This window comes from Salmo trutta, chromosome 38 (genome assembly GCF_901001165.1).
Source record: "Salmo trutta chromosome 38, fSalTru1.1, whole genome shotgun sequence".
NCBI classification, from domain to species: Eukaryota; Metazoa; Chordata; class Actinopteri; order Salmoniformes; family Salmonidae; genus Salmo; species Salmo trutta.
In genome coordinates, this window is record NC_042994.1 from 31,472,837 (window position 1) to 31,495,469 (window position 22,633).

General features: G+C 42.3%; 2 protein-coding genes across 2 annotated transcripts in view; one reads left to right on the forward strand and one right to left on the reverse strand.

The window, feature by feature from the left end:
- LOC115177679 (zinc finger protein 239) overlaps positions 1–22,633 on the forward strand; it is a 104,457-nt gene that overhangs the window by 68,885 nt on the left and 12,939 nt on the right. The window lies entirely within an intron of this gene.
- On the reverse strand, positions 271–20,790 carry LOC115177893 (zinc finger protein 180). Its single transcript, XM_029738888.1, has 3 exons — positions 20,762–20,790; positions 20,195–20,313; positions 271–2,054 (listed from the first exon to the last, which is right to left on the reverse strand). The coding sequence occupies exons 1-3, from the start codon at positions 20,788–20,790 to the stop codon at positions 910–912; spliced, it is 1,293 nt and encodes a 430-aa protein (XP_029594748.1). The 3' UTR covers positions 271–909.

The following is a 22,633-nucleotide window of genomic DNA, read 5'->3' on the forward strand; positions in this document are numbered from 1 at the left end:
AAGTCCTTTTTATAATCAGCACCTGTTTTTCTGACATAGTGCAATAATACTGATGGGAACATTCATGAGGTAGTGAATGTTTTAATAATACTGATGGGATCATTCATGAGGTAGTGAATGTTTTAATAATACTGATGGGATCATTCATGAGGTAGTGAGTGTTTTAATAATACTGATGGGAACATTCATGAGGTAGTGAGTGTTTTAATAATACTGATGGGAACATTCATGATGTAGTGAGTGTTTTAATAATACTGATGGGATCATTCATGAGGTATTGAATGTTTTTAATGTCCAATGTCATCATCAGAACAACATTATCACATTTTCATATTCCTTGATGACTAGTACACAAATTAAGTCAATGAAACACAACAACAACTAAATTCAAGAGGTTTCAAGGTTAGAATAAAGAAATCTGAATTATATTAATCTACATTTTGAAATATCCAAATCATCAAATTAACATCCACATTTGTATCCATTCAATCAATGTTTATAATCAAAACCAACTACACATTTCATTTGATTAAATCAGATTTGAGATATGACCATGAATACAGTAATACTGCCCCGTTCACATGACTGTATCCTTGGGCATAAATACAGTAATACTGCCCCTATCACATGACCATGTCTGGAGATTAAAAACGAAAAACAAATGTAGGCCAAATTGTGAGTATGATTTTATATATACAATTAGATTTCATGTCACAACCAAAAACAAAAATTCTTAATGAAAAACGTAAGTCAGAACACTTTTCTCTCATGTGATTTCAGGTCCTTTGAAAATGTATTTGGGCTATGAGAGCAGTGGTATGTCTTCTCCTCCTGTGTATGTACTTTCTCATGCTCTTTCAAGCCCTTTAAATGAACAAAACCCTTTTCACACTAGGAAAAGAGGTGAGGCTATCCTACTTTATGTGTCACCTTGTGCATTCTCAGGTTCCCTAACCAGGTAAACCGCTTTCCACACTGACGGCATTGGAATGGCTTCTCTCCTGTGTGTGTCATCTCATGCGTTTTCAAGTTCCCTAACCGGGTATAACTCTTTCCACACTGCAAACATTGGAATGGCTTCTCTCTTGTGTGTATTATTTTATGCGCTTCCAGATGCGATGACTGGATAAATCCCTTTCCACACTGAGAGCATTGGAAAGGCTTCCCTACAGAGTGTGTTCTCTCATGCTTTTTCATGTCCCCTGATGACAAATACTTATTTTTTTCACTCTGGGAGAAGTTACATGGCTTTTCTCCTGTGTGTGTATACATTTTATGTGATTTAAGGGACCCCAACCTTCTAAAACTCTTTCCACACTGGGAGCAGTGGTAAGGCTTCACTCCTGTGTGTGTTCTCTCATGCTCATTCAGTTGCCCTGACCAGCTAAAACTACTTTTACAATGGGAACAGTGATACGGCTTTTCCCCTGTGTGTATTCTTTCATGTGATTTCAAGTCCCCTGATCGTGAAAATGTCTTTCCACACTGAGAGCATTGGAATGGTTTTTCTCCTGTGTGTATTCTTTTATGTATTTTAAGGTTCCCTAACTTTGCAAAACTCTTTTCACACTGTGAGCAGTGGTAAGGCTTCACTCCTGTGTGTATTCTCTCATGCATTTTTTGGTTCCCTAAGCGGGTAAAACTCTTTCCGCATTGAGAGCAGTGATAAGGCTTTTCCCCTGTGTGTATTCTTTCATGTGATTTCAGGTCCCCTGATCGGGAAAATGTCCTTCCACACTGAGAGCATTGGAACGTTTTTTCTCCTGTGTGTATTCTCTTATGCTCGTTCAGATGTGATGACTTGAAAAATCTCTTTCCACACTGGGAGCACTGGTGAGGCTTCACTCCTGTGTGTATTCTCTCATGTTCTTTCAGTTGCCCAGACCAGCTAAAACTCTTTCCACACTGAGAGCAGTTGTAAGACTTCTTCTCTGCATGTGTTCTCTTGTGGTTTTTAAGGCTCCCTAAATGGGTAAAACTCTTTCCACACTGTGAACAGTGGTGTCGTCTCGCTGGTTCAGACGTCTCCGGTTCCTCTGAGTCGGGTCTGTCTTCTGCCAAAGACAAACAGAGTGGTTAAACAGGGAGACCTGAATGAAATCTCCACGTACATTTTAGTCATTTAGCGGACCCTCTTATCCAGAGAGACTTAAAGTCAAGTGCTCTTAGCATGTGATGCATGTGCTCTATTGTTTACATGACCCATGTATTTTACACTGTGTGGCTTTAAGGGAATAGTATGGTCACTATTCAGAGCAACTTGTTAGTGCATCCATCTTAAGGTAGCTAGTTGAGACAACCACAACAGTAAATACAGTTTCCCTCAGTTAGTGCATCCATCTTAAGGTAGCTAGGTGAGACAACCACAACAGTGATAGTAAATACAGTTTCCCTCAGTTAGTGCATCCATCTTAAGGTAGCTAGGTGAGACAACCACAACAGTGATAGTAAATACAGTTTCCCTCAGTTAGTGCATCCATCTTAAGGTAGCTAGGTGAGACAACCACAACAGTAAATACAGTTTCCCTCAGTTAGTGCATCCATCTTAATAAGGTAGCTAGGTGAGACAACCACAACAGTGATAGTAAATACAGTTTCCCTCAGTTAGTGCATCCATCTTAAGGTAGCTAGGTGAGACAACCACAACAGTGATAGTAAATACAGTATCCCTCAGTTAGTGCATCCATCTTAAGGTAGCTAGGTGAGACAACCACAACAGTGATAGTAAATACAGTTTCCCTCAGTTAGTGCATCCATCTTAAGGTAGCTAGGTGAGACAACCACAACAGTAAATACAGTTTCCCTCAGTTAGTGCATCCATCTTAAGGTAGCTAGGTGAGAACCACAACAGTAAATACAGTTTCCCTCAGTTAGTGCATCCATCTTAAGGTAGCTAGGTGAGACAACCACAACAGTAAATACAGTTTCCCTCAGTTAGTGCATCCATCTTAAGGTAGCTAGGTGAGACAACCACAACAGTAAATACAGTTTCCCTCAGTTAGTGCATCCATCTTAAGGTAGCTAGGTGAGACAACCACAACAGTAAATACAGTATCCCTCAGTTAGTGCATCCATCTTAAGGTAGCTAGGTGAGACAACCACAACAGTGATAGTAAATACAGTATCCCTCAGTTAGTGCATCCATCTTAAGGTAGCTAGGTGAGACAACCACAACAGTGATAGTAAATACAGTATCCCTCAGTTAGTGCATCCATCTTAAGGTAGCTAGGTGAGACAACCACAACAGTGATAGTAAATACAGTTTCCCTCAGTTAGTGCATCCATCTTAAGGTAGCTAGGTGAGACAACCACAACAGTGATAGTAAATACAGTTTCCCTCAGTTAGTGCATCCATCTTAAGGTAGCTAGGTGAGACAACCACAACAGTGATAGTAAATACAGTTTCCCTCAGTTAGTGCATCCATCTTAAGGTAGCTAGGTGAGACAACCACAACAGTGATAGTAAATACAGTTTCCCTCAGTTAGTGCATCCATCTTAAGGTAGCTAGGTGAGACAACCACAACAGTAAATACAGTTTCCCTCAGTTAGTGCATCCATCTTAATAAGGTAGCTAGGTGAGACAACCACAACAGTGATAGTAAATACAGTTTCCCTCAGTTAGTGCATCCATCTTAAGGTAGCTAGGTGAGACAACCACAACAGTGATAGTAAATACAGTTTCCCTCAGTTAGTGCATCCATCTTAAGGTAGCTAGGTGAGACAAACACAACAGTGATAGTAAATACAGTTTCCCTCAGTTAGTGCATCCATCTTAAGGTAGCTAGGTGAGACAACCACAACAGTGATAGTAAATACAGTTTCCCTCAGTTAGTGCATCCATCTTAAGGTAGCTAGGTGAGACAACCACAACAGTAAATACAGTTTCCCTCAGTTAGTGCATCCATCTTAAGGTAGCTAGGTGAGAACCACAACAGTAAATACAGTTTCCCTCAGTTAGTGCATCCATCTTAAGGTAGCTAGGTGAGACAACCACAACAGTAAATACAGTATCCCTCAGTTAGTGCATCCATCTTAAGGTAGCTAGGTGAGACAACCACAACAGTGATAGTAAATACAGTATCCCTCAGTTAGTGCATCCATCTTAAGGTAGCTAGGTGAGACAACCACAACAGTGATAGTAAATACAGTTTCCCTCAGTTAGTGCATCCATCTTAAGGTAGCTAGGTGAGACAACCACAACAGTGATAGTAAATACAGTTTCCCTCAGTTAGTGCATCCATCTTAAGGTAGCTAGGTGAGACAACCACAACAGTGATAGTAAATACAGTTTCCCTCAGTTAGTGCATCCATCTTAAGGTAGCTAGGTGAGACAACCACAACAGTGATAGTAAATACAGTATCCCTCAGTTAGTGCATCCATCTTAAGGTAGCTAGGTGAGACAACCACAACAGTGATAGTAAATACAGTTTCCCTCAGTTAGTGCATCGATCTTAAGGTAGCTAGGTGAGACAACCACAACAGTGATAGTAAATACAGTATCCCTCAGTTAGTGCATCCATCTTAAGGTAGCTAGGTGAGACAACCACAACAGTGATAGTAAATACAGTTTCCCTCAGTTAGTGCATCCATCTTAAGGTAGCTAGGTGAGACAACCACAACAGTGATAGTAAATACAGTTTCCCTCAGTTAGTGCATCCATCTTAAGGTAGCTAGGTGAGACAACCACAACAGTAAATACAGTTTCCCTCAGTTAGTGCATCCATCTTAAGGTAGCTAGGTGAGAACCACAACAGTAAATACAGTTTCCCTCAGTTAGTGCATCCATCTTAAGGTAGCTAGGTGAGACAACCACAACAGTAAATAGAGTTTCCCTCAGTTAGTGCATCCATCTTAAGGTAGCTAGGTGAGACAACCACAACAGTAAATACAGTTTCCCTCAGTTAGTGCATCCATCTTAAGGTAGCTAGGTGAGACAACCACAACAGTAAATACAGTATCCCTCAGTTAGTGCATCCATCTTAAGGTAGCTAGGTGAGACAACCACAACAGTGATAGTAAATACAGTATCCCTCAGTTAGTGCATCCATCTTAAGGTAGCTAGGTGAGACAACCACAACAGTGATAGTAAATACAGTATCCCTCAGTTAGTGCATCCATCTTAAGGTAGCTAGGTGAGACACCCACAACAGTGATAGTAAATACAGTATCCCTCAGTTAGTGCATCCATCTTAAGGTAGCTAGGTGAGACAACCACAACAGTGATAGTAAATACAGTATCCCTCAGTTAGTGCATCCATCTTAAGGTAGCTAGGTGAGACAACCACAACAGTGATAGTAAATACAGTTTCCCTCAGTTAGTGCATCCATCTTAAGGTAGCTAGGTGAGACAACCACAACAGTGATAGTAAATACAGTTTCCCTCAGTTAGTGCATCCATCTTAAGGTAGCTAGGTGAGACAACCACAACAGTAAATACAGTTTCCCTCAGTTAGTGCATCCATCTTAAGGTAGCTAGGTGAGACAAACACAACAGTGATAGTAAATACAGTTTCCCTCAGTTAGTGCATCCATCTTAAGGTAGCTAGGTGAGACAACCACAACAGTGATAGTAAATACAGTTTCCCTCAGTTAGTGCATCCATCTTAAGGTAGCTAGGTGAGACAACCACAACAGTAAATACAGTTTCCCTCAGTTAGTGCATCCATCTTAAGGTAGCTAGGTGAGAACCACAATAGTAAATACAGTTTCCCTCAGTTAGTGCATCCATCTTAAGGTAGCTAGGTGAGAACCACAACAGTAAATACAGTTTCCCTCAGTTAGTGCATCCATCTTAAGGTAGCTAGGTGAGACAACCACAACAGTAAATACAGTATCCCTCAGTTAGTGCATCCATCTTAAGGTAGCTAGGTGAGACAACCACAACAGTGAAAGTAAATACAGTATCCCTCAGTTAGTGCATCCATCTTAAGGTAGCTAGGTGAGACAACCACAACAGTGATAGTAAATACAGTATCCCTCAGTTAGTGCATCCATCTTAAGGTAGCTAGGTGAGACAACCACAACAGTGATAGTAAATACAGTTTCCCTCAGTTAGTGCATCCATCTTAAGGTAGCTAGGTGAGACAACCACAACAGTGATAGTAAATACAGTTTCCCTCAGTTAGTGCATCCATCTTAAGGTAGCTAGGTGAGACAACCACAACAGTGATAGTAAATACAGTTTCCCTCAGTTAGTGCATCCATCTTAAGGTAGCTAGGTGAGACAACCACAACAGTGATAGTAAATACAGTATCCCTCAGTTAGTGCATCCATCTTAAGGTAGCTAGGTGAGACAACCACAACAGTGATAGTAAATACAGTTTCCCTCAGTTAGTGCATCGATCTTAAGGTAGCTAGGTGAGACAACCACAACAGTGATAGTAAATACAGTATCCCTCAGTTAGTGCATCCATCTTAAGGTAGCTAGGTGAGACAACCACAACAGTGATAGTAAATACAGTTTCCCTCAGTTAGTGCATCCATCTTAAGGTAGCTAGGTGAGACAACCACAACAGTGATAGTAAATACAGTTTCCCTCAGTTAGTGCATCCATCTTAAGGTAGCTAGGTGAGACAACCACAACAGTAAATACAGTTTCCCTCAGTTAGTGCATCCATCTTAAGGTAGCTAGGTGAGACAACCACAACAGTAAATACAGTATCCCTCAGTTAGTGCATCCATCTTAAGGTAGCTAGGTGAGACAACCACAACAGTGATAGTAAATACAGTATCCCTCAGTTAGTGCATCCATCTTAAGGTAGCTAGGTGAGACAACCACAACAGTGATAGTAAATACAGTATCCCTCAGTTAGTGCATCCATCTTAAGGTAGCTAGGTGAGACAACCACAACAGTGATAGTAAATACAGTTTCCCTCAGTTAGTGCATCCATCTTAAGGTAGCTAGGTGAGACAACCACAACAGTGATAGTAAATACAGTTTCCCTCAGTTAGTGCATCCATCTTAAGGTAGCTAGGTGAGACAACCACAACAGTAAATACAGTTTCCCTCAGTTAGTGCATCCATCTTAAGGTAGCTAGGTGAGACAACCACAACAGTGATAGTAAATACAGTTTCCCTCAGTTAGTGCATCCATCTTAAGGTAACTAGGTGAGACAACCACAACAGTGATAGTAAATACAGTTTCCCTCAGTTAGTGCATCCATCTTAAGGTAGCTAGGTGAGACAACCACAACAGTGATAGTAAATACAGTTTCCCTCAGTTAGTGCATCCATCTTAAGGTAGCTAGGTGAGACAACCACAACAGTGATAGTAAATACAGTTTCCCTCAGTTAGTGCATCCATCTTAAGGTAGCTAGGTGAGACAACCACAACAGTAAATACAGTTTCCCTCAGTTAGTGCATCCATCTTAAGGTAGCTAGGTGAGAACCACAATAGTAAATACAGTTTCCCTCAGTTAGTGCATCCATCTTAAGGTAGCTAGGTGAGACAACCACAACAGTAAATACAGTATCCCTCAGTTAGTGCATCCATCTTAAGGTAGCTAGGTGAGACAACCACAACAGTAAATACAGTATCCCTCAGTTAGTGCATCCATCTTAAGGTAGCTAGGTGAGACAACCACAACAGTAAATACAGTATCCCTCAGTTAGTGCATCCATCTTAAGGTAGCTAGGTGAGACAACCACAACAGTGATAGTAAATACAGTTTCCCTCAGTTAGTGCATCCATCTTAAGGTAGCTAGGTGAGACAACCACAACAGTGATAGTAAATACAGTATCCCTCAGTTAGTGCATCCATCTTAAGGTAGCTAGGTGAGACAACCACAACAGTGATAGTAAATACAGTTTCCCTCAGTTAGTGCATCCATCTTAAGGTAGCTAGGTGAGACAAACACAACAGTGATAGTAAATACAGTTTCCCTCAGTTAGTGCATCCATCTTAAGGTAGCTAGGTGAGACAACCACAACAGTGATAGTAAATACAGTTTCCCTCAGTTAGTGCATCCATCTTAAGGTAGCTAGGTGAGACAACCACAACAGTGATAGTAAATACAGTTTCCCTCAGTTAGTGCATCCATCTTAAGGTAGCTAGGTGAGACAACCACAACAGTGATAGTAAATACAGTTTCCCTCAGTTAGTGCATCCATCTTAAGGTAGCTAGGTGAGACAACCACAACAGTGATAGTAAATACAGTTTCCCTCAGTTAGTGCATCCATCTTAAGGTAGCTAGGTGAGACAACCACAACAGTGATAGTAAATACAGTTTCCCTCAGTTAGTGCATCCATCTTAAGGTAGCTAGGTGAGACAACCACAACAGTGATAGTAAATACAGTTTCCCTCAGTTAGTGCATCCATCTTAAGGTAGCTAGGTGAGACAACCACAACAGTGATAGTAAATACAGTTTCCCACAGTTAGTGCATCCATCTTAAGGTAGCTAGGTGAGACAACCACAACAGTGATAGTAAATACAGTATCCCTCAGTTAGTGCATCCATCTTAAGGTAGCTAGGTGAGACAACCACAACAGTGATAGTAAATACAGTTTCCCTCAGTTAGTGCATCCATCTTAAGGTAGCTAGGTGAGACAACCACAACAGTGATAGTAAATACAGTTTCCCTCAGTTAGTGCATCCATCTTAAGGTAGCTAGGTGAGACAACCACAACAGTGATAGTAAATACAGTTTCCCTCAGTTAGTGCATCCATCTTAAGGTAGCTAGGTGAGACAACCACAACAGTGATAGTAAATACAGTTTCCCTCAGTTAGTGCATCCATCTTAAGGTAGCTAGGTGAGACAACCACAACAGTGATAGTAAATACAGTATCCCTCAGTTAGTGCATCCATCTTAAGGTAGCTAGGTGAGACAACCACAACAGTGATAGTAAATACAGTTTCCCTCAGTTAGTGCATCCATCTTAAGGTAGCTAGGTGAGACAACCACAACAGTGATAGTAAATACAGTTTCCCTCAGTTAGTGCATCCATCTTAAGGTAGCTAGGTGAGACAACCACAACAGTGATAGTAAATACAGTTTCCCACAGTTAGTGCATCCATCTTAAGGTAGCTAGGTGAGACAACCACAACAGTGATAGTAAATACAGTATCCCTCAGTTAGTGCATCCATCTTAAGGTAGCTAGGTGAGACAACCACAACAGTGATAGTAAATACAGTTTCCCTCAGTTAGTGCATCCATCTTAAGGTAGCTAGGTGAGACAACCACAACAGTGATAGTAAATACAGTTTCCCTCAGTTAGTGCATCCATCTTAAGGTAGCTAGGTGAGACAACCACAACAGTAAATACAGTTTCCCTCAGTTAGTGCATCCATCTTAAGGTAGCTAGGTGAGACAACCACAACAGTAAATACAGTTTCCCTCAGTTAGTGCATCCATCTTAAGGTAGCTAGGTGAGACAACCACAACAGTAAATACAGTTTCCCTCAGTTAGTGCATCCATCTTAAGGTAGCTAGGTGAGACAACCACAACAGTGATAGTAAATACAGTATCCCTCAGTTAGTGCATCCATCTTAAGGTAGCTAGGTGAGACAACCACAACAGTGATAGTAAATACAGTATCCCTCAGTTAGTGCATCCATCTTAAGGTAGCTAGGTGAGACAACCACAACAGTGATAGTAAATACAGTATCCCTCAGTTAGTGCATCCATCTTAAGGTAGCTAGGTGAGACAACCACAACAGTGATAGTAAATACAGTATCCCTCAGTTAGTGCATCCATCTTAAGGTAGCTAGGTGAGACAACCACAACAGTGATAGTAAATACAGTATCCCTCAGTTAGTGCATCCATCTTAAGGTAGCTAGTTGAGACAACCACAACAGTGATAGTAAATACAGTTTCCCTCAGTTAGTGCATCCATCTTAAGGTAGCTAGGTGAGACAACCACAACAGTGATAGTAAATACAGTTTCCCTCAGTTAGTGCATCCATCTTAAGGTAGCTAGGTGAGACAACCACAACAGTGATAGTAACCACATGTTCCCTCAGTTAAATGTGATCATTTATAATGACCTGGCCTGTGTCCCATAATATAACCAGGCTAATAATGACTAGCCATCTGTTAAATTAGCATTCCCCTGTGTTCTTACATTGATTTAGATTGATTTACTGTAACAGCAAAGAAAAGAGATACCACAACAACAAAACAAAAACGTGGGGACTGATTTCCCCATTATTTTCCCCCAGGTTTTCAGCCTCTCAAAATCACACTTAAATAGAAAAACAATATTGAATGTTCTAAATCCACAACTTTAACCACATCAAAAGAAATTTATTTTTGGGAAAAAAATCTGCAATATATTTATTTTTGTGTGTAGTTACCCTTTAATTCTAGTGCCACCAGCCAGGCATTCTTGTTTGTCTAGGAGTATTTCTGTAGCGCAGTTGTGATGGGAGTTTTCAAAACAAATGGCCAATGGATTGATGCAAATAATCACGATTCTGCCAGGTAGGCATAGGATATTTTTTATTGTCTTTCCGTCTACCTGAATACATTAGCATCACTAACGGCTACACGGAGTGGTAGACATATAGGACCAACGTGCACCGCACACACAGGGTTCAACATTCAGGTACATTTACCAGTGGCACACCGGGCCAGCGCCAACTGAAATTTACTGGTCCAGATTTGACAGGAAAGTGAGTGATGCGTAAAATAATCTGCTATAATAACAATAGCAGATTATTTTATCTTTCATTTGCGGGCTCAGTAAGTAGACTATACAGGGTTCACGTGGCGGCAGGTAGCCTAGTGGTTAGAGCGTTGGACATGAAACCGAAAGGTTGAAAGATCAAATCCCTGAGCTGAAAATAAGAATTTGTTCTTAACTGACTTGCCTAGTTAAATTAGGGTAAAATAAATAAATATAGATATTGGAAAGTCAAATTCAAGGACTTCTTCCAAGCACTTCATTGTAATTTTCAAGGACCTATATTTTAGGTTTAATTGTTGTAACAGCATATAGGATAAAAACTCCTCCCAAAATGTATGCTAAAAACATATGCATTAGCATACCACTTTGACAATAATGTGCATTTTAACTACCCAATAACATTATGCATTGATGTTCACATAATTAACATTCTAATGTCACAATAATGTGGTCACTGCCTGACTAAATAAACAGCATGCTCCCCTCAAACACACTAATGAAGTCTGTCCATGTAGTAGTAGTCAGTCTGTCCATGTGGTAGTAGTCAGTCTGTCCATGTGGTAGTAGTCAGTCTGTCCATGTGGTAGTAGTCAGTCTGTCCATGTGGTAGTAGTCAGTCTGTCCGTGTGGTAGTAGTCAGTCTGTCCATGTGGTGGTAGTCAGTCTGTCCATGTGGTGGTAGTCAGTCTGTCCATGTGGTACTAGTCAGTCTGTCCATGTGGTACTAGTCAGTCTGTCCATGTGGTGGTAGTCAGTCTGTCCATGTGGTGGTAGTCAGTCTGTCCATGTGGTGGTAGTCAGTCTGTCCATGTGGTACTAGTCAGTCTGTCCATGTGGTGGTAGTCAGTCTGTCCATGTGGTACTAGTCAGTCTGTCCATGTGGTGGTAGTCAGTCTGTCCATGTGGTGGTAGTCAGTCTGTCCATGTGGTAGTAGTCAGTCTGTCCATGTGGTACTAGTCAGTCTGTCCATGTGGTACTAGTCAGTCTGTCCATGTGGTACTAGTCAGTCTGTCCATGTGGTTCTAGTCAGTCTGTCCATGTGGTACTAGTCAGTCTGTCCATGTGGTGGTAGTCAGTCTGTCCATGTGGTACTAGTCAGTCTGTCCATGTGGTACTAGTCAGTCTGTCCATGTGGTAGTAGTCAGTCTGAAACAAACACATTAATGAGGTCTGTCATTGTAGTAGTCAGTCTGTCCATGTGGTAGTAGTCAGTCTGTCCATGTGGTAGTAGTCAGTCTGTCCATGTGGTACTAGTCAGTCTGTCCATGTGGTAGTAGTCAGTCTGTCCATGTGGTAGTAGTCAGTCTGTCCATGTGCTGGTAGTCAGTCTGTCCATGTGGTGGTAGTCAGTCTGTCCATGTGGTGGTAGTCAGTCTGTCCATGTGGTAGTAGTCAGTCTGTCCATGTGGTAGTAGTCAGTCTGTCCATGTGGTAGTAGTCAGTCTGTCCATGTGGTAGTAGTCAGTCTGAAATAAACACATTAATGAGGTCTGTCCATGTGGTAGTCAGCCTGTCCATGTGGTAGTAGTCAGTCTGACACAAACACATTAATGAGGTCTGTCCATGTGGTAGTCAGTCTGTCCATGTGGTAGTAGTCAGTCTGTCCATGTGGTAGTAGTCAGTCTCTCCATGTGATGGTAGTCAGTCTGTCCATGTGATGGTAGTCAGTTTGTTCATGTGGTGGTAGTCAGTCTGTCCATGTGGTAGTAGTCAGTCTGTCCATGTGGTACTAGTCAGTCTGTCCATGTGGTACTAGTCAGTCTGTCCATGTGGTAGTAGTCAGTCTGTCCATGTGGTAGTAGTCAGTCTGTCCATGTGGTAGTAGTCAGTCTGTCCATGTGGTAGGAGTCAGCCTGTCCATGTGGTAGTAGTCAGCCTGTCCATGTGATAGTAGTCAGCCTGTCCATGTGGTAGTAGTCAGTCTGAAACAAACACATTAATGAGGTCTGTCCATGTGGTAGTCAGTCTGTCCATGTGGTAGTAGTCAGTCTGTCCATGTGGTACTAGTCAGTCTGTCCATGTGGTAGTAGTCAGTCTGTCCATGTGGTAGTAGTCAGTCTGTCCATGTGGTAGTAGTCAGTCTGTCCATGTGGTAGTAGTCAGTCTGTCCATGTTGTAGGAGTCAGTCTGTCCATGTGGTAGTAGTCAGCCTGTCCATGTGATAGTAGTCAGCCTGTCCATGTGGTAGTAGTCAGTCTGAAACAAACACATTAATGAGGTCTGTCATTGTAGTAGTCAGTCTGTCCATGTGGTAGTAGTCAGTCTATCCATGTGGTAGTAGTCAGTCTGTCCATGTGATACTAGTCAGTCTGTCCATGTGATACTAGTCAGTCTGTCCATGTGGTAGTAGTCAGTCTGTCCATGTGGTAGTAGTCAGTCTGAAATAAACACATTAATGAGGTCTGTCCATGTGGTAGTCAGTCTTTCCATGTGGTAGTAGTCAGTCTGTCCATGTGGTAGTAGTCAGTCTGTCCATGTGGTAGTAGTCAGTCTGTCCATGTGATGGTAGTCAGTCTGTCCATGTGATGGTAGTCAGTCTGTTCATGTGGTGGTAGTCAGTCTGTCCATGTGGTAGTAGTCAGTCTGTCCATGTGGTACTAGTCAGTCTGTCCATGTGGTAGTAGTCAGTCTGTCCATGTGGTACTAGTCAGTCTGTCCATGTGGTACTAGTCAGTCTGTCCATGTGGTACTAGTCAGTCTGTCCATGTGGTGGTAGTCAGTCTGTCCATGTGGTGGTAGTCAGTCTGTCCATGTGGTGGTAGTCAGTCTGTCCATGTGGTGGTAGTCAGTCTGTCCATGTGGTGGTAGTCAGTCTGTCCATGTGGTGGTAGTCAGTCTGTCCATGTGGTAGTAGTCAGTCTGAAACAAACACATTAATGAGGTCTGTCATTGTAGTAGTCAGTCTGTCCATGTGGTAGTAGTCAGTCTGTCCATGTGGTACTAGTCAGTCTGTCCATGTGGTACTAGTCAGTCTGTCCATGTGGTAGTAGTCAGTCTGTCCATGTGGTAGTAGTCAGTCTGTCCATGTGGTACTAGTCAGTCTGTCCATGTGGTACTAGTCAGTCTGTCCATGTGGTACTAGTCAGTCTGTCCATGTGATAGTAGTCAGTCTGTCCATGTGATAATAGTCAGTCTGTCCATGTGGTAGTAGTCAACTGTCCATGTGGTAGTAGTCAGTCTGTCCATGTGGTAGTAGTCAGTCTGAAACAAACACATTAATGAGGTCTGTCCATGTGGTAGTCAGTCTGTCCATGTAGTAGTAGTCAGTCTGTCCATGTGGTAGTAGTCAGTCTGTCCATGTGGTAGTAGTCAGTCTGTCCATGTGATAGTAGTCAGTCTGTCCATGTGATAGTAGTCAGTCTGTCCATGTGATAGTAGTCAGTCTGTTCATGTGGTGGTAGTCAGTCTGTCCATGTGGTAGTAGTCAGTCTGTCCATGTGGTACTAGTCAGTCTGTCCATGTGGTACTAGTCAGTCTGTCCATGTGGTAGTAGTCAGTCTGTCCATGTGGTGGTAGTCAGTCTGTCCATGTGGTGGTAGTCAGTCTGTCCATGTGGTGGTAGTCAGTCTGTCCATGTGGTAGTAGTCAGTCTGAAACAAACACATTAATGAGGTCTGTCATTGTAGTAGTCAGTCTGTCCATGTGGTAGTAGTCAGTCTGTCCATGTGGTACTAGTCAGTCTGTCCATGTGGTACTAGTCAGTCTGTCCATGTGGTAGTAGTCAGTCTGTCCATGTGGTAGTAGTCAGTCTGTCCATGTGGTACTAGTCAGTCTGTCCATGTGGTACTAGTCAGTCTGTCCATGTGATAGTAGTCAGTCTGTCCATGTGATAGTAGTCAGTCTGTCCATGTGGTAGTAGTCAACTGTCCATGTGGTAGTAGTCAGTCTGTCCATGTGGTAGTAGTCAGTCTGAAACAAACACATTAATGAGGTCTGTCCATGTGGTAGTCAGTCTGTCCATGTAGTAGTAGTCAGTCTGTCCATGTGGTAGTAGTCAGTCTGTCCATGTGGTAGTAGTCAGTCTGTCCATGTGATAGTAGTCAGTCTGTCCATGTGATAGTAGTCAGTCTGTCCATGTGATAGTAGTCAGTCTGTCCATGTGATAGTAGTCAGTCTGTCCATGTGATAGTAGTCAGTCTGTCCATGTGATAGTAGTAGTCAGTCTGACACAAACACACTAATGAGGTCTGTCCATGTGATAGTAGTCAGTCTCGCCATTTGAGATGTTGAAGACTTTTTGAGGAGTTATTCAGAGGGACACGAGGCGTATGTGGCAGGGGCTTTTAACAATAATTACCAAAAGAATTCCAGTCACGTGGCAGACACCAACGCCGTCCTACAGGACGAGCTATATGCCCCAGAGGAGAACGAGGCTACGTGCTGACGGTCTCCACCGCCAAGCTTGACCGTTGCTATGAGGTTCTTGCTGTGGAATGCAGTGATTGGTTTTCACCAGACATAACAGGACCCCATTATCATGGAAAATGTATTTCTCATACATGGCAGTAGCGTTTTTTAGATAGAAAGATGAGAAAAAAATCTGAGAATAGTCCAGGGCCAGGTTTCCCAAAAGCATCTTAAAGACATGCTCCGGTACTTTGGCGACTAGTAAGTATTTTTTAAACTTCCTGCTTTGGGCTGAATGTGTCAATGTGTAGTTTATACGTTCATAATCTATGAGCAGAAATACTGTCTTCTCGCAATTTGCCAAGAAATCCATTCCGCCTCACTTTATTAAGAGAAGATCTCCGCTAAACATAGAATCAAGAAGCTTATCTGACAGTGACTGCCGATAACTTCAGAACAAAGGTGACCAGGCCTATAAATACAAAGTTGACCAGGCCTATAAATACAAAGGTGACCAGGCCTATAAATACAAAGTTGACCAGGCCTATAAATAAAAAAGTGACCAGGCCTATAAATACAAAGTTGTCAAAGTCTTACAAACAATCTACCCTTCGCTAAGCACTGAACCCCTTGATTACTGTTGCAACCTTGGACAACATTTTCCTGGGAGGCCCCATTCCCCATTCAAACTACTGGAGAAAACCCCTCACAATGATCTCCAAATGTGTTTTTAATACACTATCAAATTAAACACGGACTACCGCTTGTTAATCTGAAAACTCTGGTATGTTGTGGTGAACAGCAGACGATAGCTGTATTCATAATATAGCTAATTTATCTAGCTAACATACATTTCGAGAAGTTTTGCCATAGTTCTCATTGGCTTTCATGCATTTGAAACGTGAGCTTGTCTGAGGTGTCGGACTTGACGACAGTTGCTATCCATTAAGCACTGTGATTGGTTGCCCAAAATTCTGCAAATACTCTGCGACTTTGTGTCAGATTCCAGCCCTACTCGATAGTGCTAGGTATTAACAGCCAATCTACCGTGTTTGCCAGCACCCACACAAGGGCAATACTAACGTGGCAATCCACATTTCCTCAATATAGTGGATCACCCCTGTAAGTTTCGCACATGACATTCCATATGCTACACATGCAAAGGTAATGTCCATAACACTGGAATCGACCCATAACTCAAAAATGAAAGGGCTTTTCACCCACCGGAATATTGTAGTTTCCCACCGAGTACACCAGTTGTCCCTCTAGTCAAAGAGGCTAGTGCCTTCACACCATTCACATGCAGGGCAACAACCACCGCAACTAAATTTGTATTTATTTACTGTTAAACGTGACTCTGTAAACTGATAGTGTTAGCCAGGTAGCTAGCTAGCTAGAGTGGGCAAGTTAACTGGCCCTGCTGTCAAACATACAGTTGAAGTCAGAAGTTTACATACACCTTAGCCAAATACATTCAAACTCAGTTTTTCACAATTCCTGACATTTAATCCTAGTAAAAATGGCCTGTTTTAGGTCAGTTAGGATCACCACTTTATTTTAAGAATGTGAAATGTCAGAATAATAGTAGAAAGAATGATTTATTTCAGCTTTTATTTCTTTCATCACATTCCCAGTGGGTCAGAAGTTTACATACTAGTTGAGTGTATTTGGCAGCATCGCCTTTAAATTGTTTAACTTGGGTCAAACGTTTCGGGCAGCCTTCCACAAGCTTCCCACAATAAGTTGGGTGAATTTTGGCCCATTCCTCCTGACAGAGCTGGTGTAACTGAGTCAGGTTTGTAGGCCTCCTTGCTTGCACACACTTTTTCAGTTCAGCCCACCCATTTTCTATAGGATTGAGGTCAGGACTTTGTAATGGCCACTCCAATACCATGACTTTGTTGCCCTTTAGCCATTTTGCCACAACTTTGGAAGTATGCTTGGGGTCATTGTCCATTTGGAAGACCCATTTGTGACCAAGCTTCAACTTCCTGACTGATGTCTGAGATGTTGCTTCAATATATCCACATAATTGTTCTGCCTCATGATGCCATCTATTTTGTGAAGTGCACCAGTCCCTCCTGCAGAAAAGCACCCCCACAACATGATGCTGCCACCCCCGTGCTTCACGGTTGGGATGGTGTTCTTCAGCTTGCAAGCCTCCCCCTTTTTCCTCCAAACATAACAGTGGTCATTATGCCAAACAGTTGCATTTTTGTTTCATCAGACCAGAGGACATTTCTTCACAAAAGTACAATCTTTGTCCCCATGTGCAGTTGCAAACTGTGGTCTGGATTTTTTATGGCGGTTTTGGAGCAGTGGCTTCTTCCTTGCTGAGCGGCCTTTCAGGTTATGTCGATATAGGACCTATTTTACTGTGGATATAGATACTTTTGTACCGGTTCCCTCTAGCATCTTCACAAGGTCCTTTGCTGTTGTTCTCGGATTGATTTGCACTTTTCGCACCAAAGTATGTTCATCTCTGCAAGAAAGAACCCATCTCCTTTCTGAGCGGTATGACGGCTGCGTGGATCCATGGTGTTTATACTTGCGTACTATTGTTTGTACAGATGAACGTGGTACCTTCAGGCATTTGGAAATTGCTCCCAAGGATGAACCAGACTTGTGGAGGTCTTCAATTTTGTTCTGAGGTCTTGGCAGATTTCTTTTGATTTCCCCATTATGTCAAGCAAAGAGTCACTGAGTTTGAAGGTAGGTCTTGAAATACATCCACAGGTACACCTCCAATTGACTCAAATGATGTCAATTAGCCTATCAGAAGCTTCTAAAGCCATGACATAATTTTCTGGAATTTTCCAAGCTGTTTAAAGGCACAGTCAACTTAGTGTATGTGAACTTCTGAGCCACTGGAATTGTGATACAGTGAATTATAAGTGAAATAATTTGTCTGTTAACAATTGTTGGAAAAATTACTTGTGTCATGCACGAAGTAGATGTCCTAACCGACTTGCCAAAACTATAGTTTGTTAACAAGAAATTTGTGGAGTGGTTGAAAAACAAGTTTTAATGACTCCAACCTAAGTGTATGTAAACTTCCGACTTCAACTGTACCTGCTGACATATCACCACGCAGGCTACATTTTCTACTGTGATTGGTCAACAACAACAGCATCGCTTAAGAAATAGAACGGGGATGCGTTCAGTACATCACGTAATAGAACGTTCAATTGAATGGAAATGGTGTTGTACTGAACGACCAGTTGAAAAACTGTGAGGGGTGAAGTTGTAGGCACCGCTGCCCATTAAATACGTCACTCATTACTTCAAGCCATACCCCGGCACACCCACCAAACAGAACAAACGTATTTCAAAATCTGTTCAAGGACATAGAGCACCTTTTGGGAAAAACGTGTCGTTCAGTATAAACCGTACCACAACATAAACGTTCAAGCTGACTGAACACACCAAAGATTTCTTCAGTTTAAGCTGCCTTCACGAGCACCGCCTGGACAGACGGACTGACAGCCAGGAGCCAATATTATTAACTGTTATGACACGCATTTCTCATACAGGTGGAGATTGGGGATATGCCAGTGCAGATTAGGAGACTGCAGCTGGCAATTCATTATTGGGTCAACCTACAGGGACATGGGGTGTCTCATCCTACGAAAGGGATTTTACAGGCATGCTGAGAACACGAGCTTTGAGTGGGTGGGTAATACCCAGGCGAAGGAGATGGGACTGTATAGAAGGGAGTTTAGTCCACCATGGCTACTCCCGCCTCCAGTAGTAGATCTAGAAGTGTTGGAGAGACTAGGGAAAGATAGGGACGGTGTTGATCCATCTGATTTGTTTAAGTGACATCTGGATACTGTGCATCAGGATTTTGTGACCATTTACACAGATGGTTCAAAAGATCCAAGGACAGGACGTACTGGGTCAGTATTTGTAGTGCAGGAATGTGGGGTGGCAGTCAGGAAACGATCACCTGGCTCTATATACGGCGGAGCTGATGGCCATACTGTTGGCCTTGCAGTGGGTGGAGGAAGTCAAGCTCGACAGAGTAGTTATTTGCTCTGATTCATGTACAGTGTTGATGAGTCTCCAGTCCTTTAGCTCACGTAGCAGACAAGACCTGCTTTATGAGGTGCTACAAACCCATTACAGGATTAGACAGATGGGTATACAGATACGAGTTACTTGGGTCCCAGCCCATGTGGGGGTGGAGGGGAACGAGGCTGTTGATGTACTGGCTAAACAAGCACTTGGTAGTGGGGGATGTTGATGTTGTAGTTTTAATGAGCAAGGCAGAGGCAAAAAGTCTGATATGGACTGTGATAGGAAAGCACCCAACAGGAAAGTGTGATTATTGACAGGAAATGGAGACCATGGAGCATGTATTGCTACAATGTGGGCAGTATCAGAGGGAAAGAGAGAGGATGAGATCTAGTGTGAGGGAGAATGGGATACAGGAAATGAGTTTAAATAGTATATTGAGGTTAACGTCATTAGATATAGTCTCAAATATTTTGTTATCTTTTTTTAACAGCAATGGGGCTGGCAGGTAGGATTTAGTTTCTCCCTGTCTTTGGCCCACACTCCAGTACAGTAGGTGGCGGAAATGCACCATAACGTTGGATGACAACTGCCAATAAACCCCAACTGAAGAAGAAAAGATTTCTCCACTTTTTTTGTATCGCTCAACTCTCATTTATAATGAGTCTCGTTTGCAATGAGGGGGATGTAGTTAGATATAGGCCTATGTATTGTTGATGTGTTGCTGTAGTCGTGGATGGATCAGAAGGATAGAACGTACGCGAAATAAACTATCAATAGGCCTTTGCGTCATAATTACCTTGAGAAATCTGACCTACAATTTGTAAACAAAGCTGCTGTACTTAAAATTCGTAAAACCTTCAGTTTTATCAATTAGATGTGACCCAACCGGCAAATTAATGTCAAGATACATTAAACCAGAAGAAAAGCAACATTTTATTTGGGACTTACTGAGTCTATGGGATGGTGAGTATTTAAACTGGACGAAGCACTACATGAAGAGATATGGGAAGCATTTGATCCATTTTCTAACGTTCTGTTGGTGGCCTCCATTCTTTGTAGCTTTAACAATTCCTACAATACAGACCAACATATCCAAGTGTTGAACTTCAGTAGAATGCACCTTAAAAAACACACATTGATTCAACAACAGCAGAGGTTGTGCCTCTGTGTTTAAGACAATACTCACTGGTGTTAATCAGATCTCCATTCTCCTCCTCCAATGTGACTGTAATCTCCCCCTCCTCCTTCAATCCAAACACTTCCTCTTCCTCCTCTTCTTTCGCAGTAACATCCTCTTCTTTCACTCTGAAAGCTTCTTCCTCTTCTTTCACTCTGAAAGCTTCTTCCTCTTCTTTCACTCTGAAAGCTTCTTCCTCTTTTTTCACTGTAACTTCTTTCTCTTCCTCTTTCACTGTGACCTCTTCCATGAGAGTTTCTTTCTCCGTCCAGCAGACCTCTTCTTTAGCACGGGGTGTGTAGCTTAGTGAGTTCATGGTCGGGATGTTAGCTAGCTAGTTAGCATTAGTGCTGAGCTAATTTAGCAAGCCAGCTAGCTGACTACTAACAACGTAAAACGAAATTAAATGCGGCAACTAGCTATACAACATAAGTTTGCTTAAAACACAGAGGCTAATATACAGAGAAATTGTCTAAAGAGCTGTAATGTTTCGGCTATGTTGGCTAGCAAGTTACCGAGGAGGCTTGACTAGCTGTGTTGTTGAAGAAGCGACCCGTCCACTAGATTATACGTCACACCAGCAGCTTCGCCTGCAAGACGCACATCGCCATCTACTGACTGGAGTTGGTAACGCAGTTGAGAGAAGTTTATTTTATTGCCATTTACGATCTTCAATACACGCGAAAGGTACATGTATTTCACAAGATAGCTTGTTTATGGACAGACTGAATGAGTTACAATGTTGTACAGCAAGCTTGGGCCCAGCTAGTCATGCAGTATGTTAAGTGAGGGAGTATCATAGTATTGAAATACAGTTTTGCTGCCTCTGTAGTCAAACAATTCCGTATGTATAGAACATTATAGGAGATGCAAACATGAGTCACTGAGCCACTTTGTAACATGGACAATTTTTGCTGTGAGTTGTTGTGCAGCTTGTTTGCTCTTTGCATGCACATATCACTGTATAATCTGCATACATGTGTATTTTAGACCCAGTACAGACAGAAGGCACATCATTAATGTATCATACATCACTGTATCATTTGCAGACATTTGTACTTCAGACCCAGTACAGGCAGAAGGCAGATCATTACTGTAGAGGCTGAACAGGAGGGGCCCCAGTAAACAGCTAGGCCTGTTTCCACACGTGCAACCTAAACTGCTGGCTTCCCCAAAAGCAGAGGTCTATACACTTGTGGTTTGAAACAATCCACAGCTATTTAAGTATTTTTGAATCATTTTATTTAGACAGGAGTAATTACATAATTTTGGCCAAATGTCAATTTATTTTAGGGGAAGCCAATAAGGGCACAAGGCGAGACCCAGATGCAGACACGGGAGGCAGATGGTTCAAGTCTCTGATATTTATTATAATCTAAGGGACAGGCAAGAGAATGGTCATGGACAGACAAAGGAACATAAACAAGGTCAGAGTCCAGGAGGTACAGAGTGGCAGGCAGACTCGAGGTCAGGGCAGGCAGGTTCAGAGTCAAGGCAGGCAAGGGTCAAAACCGGGAGGACTAGCAAAACAGCAATGAGGACAAAGCAGGAGCCCGGACAAAGCAGGAGCACAGAAAAACCACGCTGGTTGACAAGACAAGACGAACTGGCAGACAGACAGACAGAAAACACAGGTATAAATACCCAGGGACTAAATGGGGAAAACAGGTGACACCTGGAGGTGGGTGGAGACAATCACAAAGACAGGTGAAACAGATCAGGGCGTGACAAAGCCAGCATCTGAACTGTGCACCGCCAACTTTCCTCTCTAATTCACAAGAGGCTGAAACCAGAGATCTGTATATAATGATGAGATGCTCATGTCTCCGCCCCTAGCAATGTGAGTCGTTGACCCCTAAAGCGTGTATGAAGACGACAAGCTTAGTGATACATATTATGCCCATAGAAACGCATTGGGATTATTCAGGACAGGTTTTGGCAAGTGGACCCTCTTGTTTTTGCCTCTTCCTTTCTGCTGAAACAAGCGAGCAAAACAGCATTGCACAGAGGAGGTGTAATAATACCCATATAACCTAGCGGTCAAACAGGGAAATGGTTCCAATTGTTTTCCACCATTCATTTTTCCCCATATGGGATTTTAGAAACACTTCAAATAAGGGCTATGTTTCATGTAGGCTTATCCTGTCGTGACGTTTTGATAACCATATAAATCTCTCTTGGAAAAGGTGACTTGTCAATATATATTCTGCGTGCGCAGGATTCTGTACTTTACGCACGGTCTCTGCTGTAGTAGTTGGGCTGATCAGAGAACAGGTTTAATGAAGTCAGATCAGTCTCTGCTGTAGTAGTTGGGCTGATCAGAGAACAGGTTTAATGAAGTCAGATTGAGGTAAATAAAAAAGGTGTTCCAAAGGGGAGGATTTAAGAAACTCTTTGAAGAGATAGGTGGGTTTCAGATGTTTTCGGGAAGATGGGCAGGGACTCTGC

Coding starts and splice junctions, on each gene's coding strand:
- LOC115177893 (XM_029738888.1), bottom strand. CDS start 20,790: ATGTGCGTCTTGCAGGCGAAGCTGCTGGT. Junction 20,314..20,761: donor TTGCAGGCGAAGCTGCTGGT/GTGACGTATAAT, acceptor AGAAGCTTTCAG/AGTGAAAGAAGAGGATGTTA. Junction 2,055..20,194: donor TGGAGATCTGATTAACACCA/GTGAGTATTGTC, acceptor TGTCTTTGGCAG/AAGACAGACCCGACTCAGAG.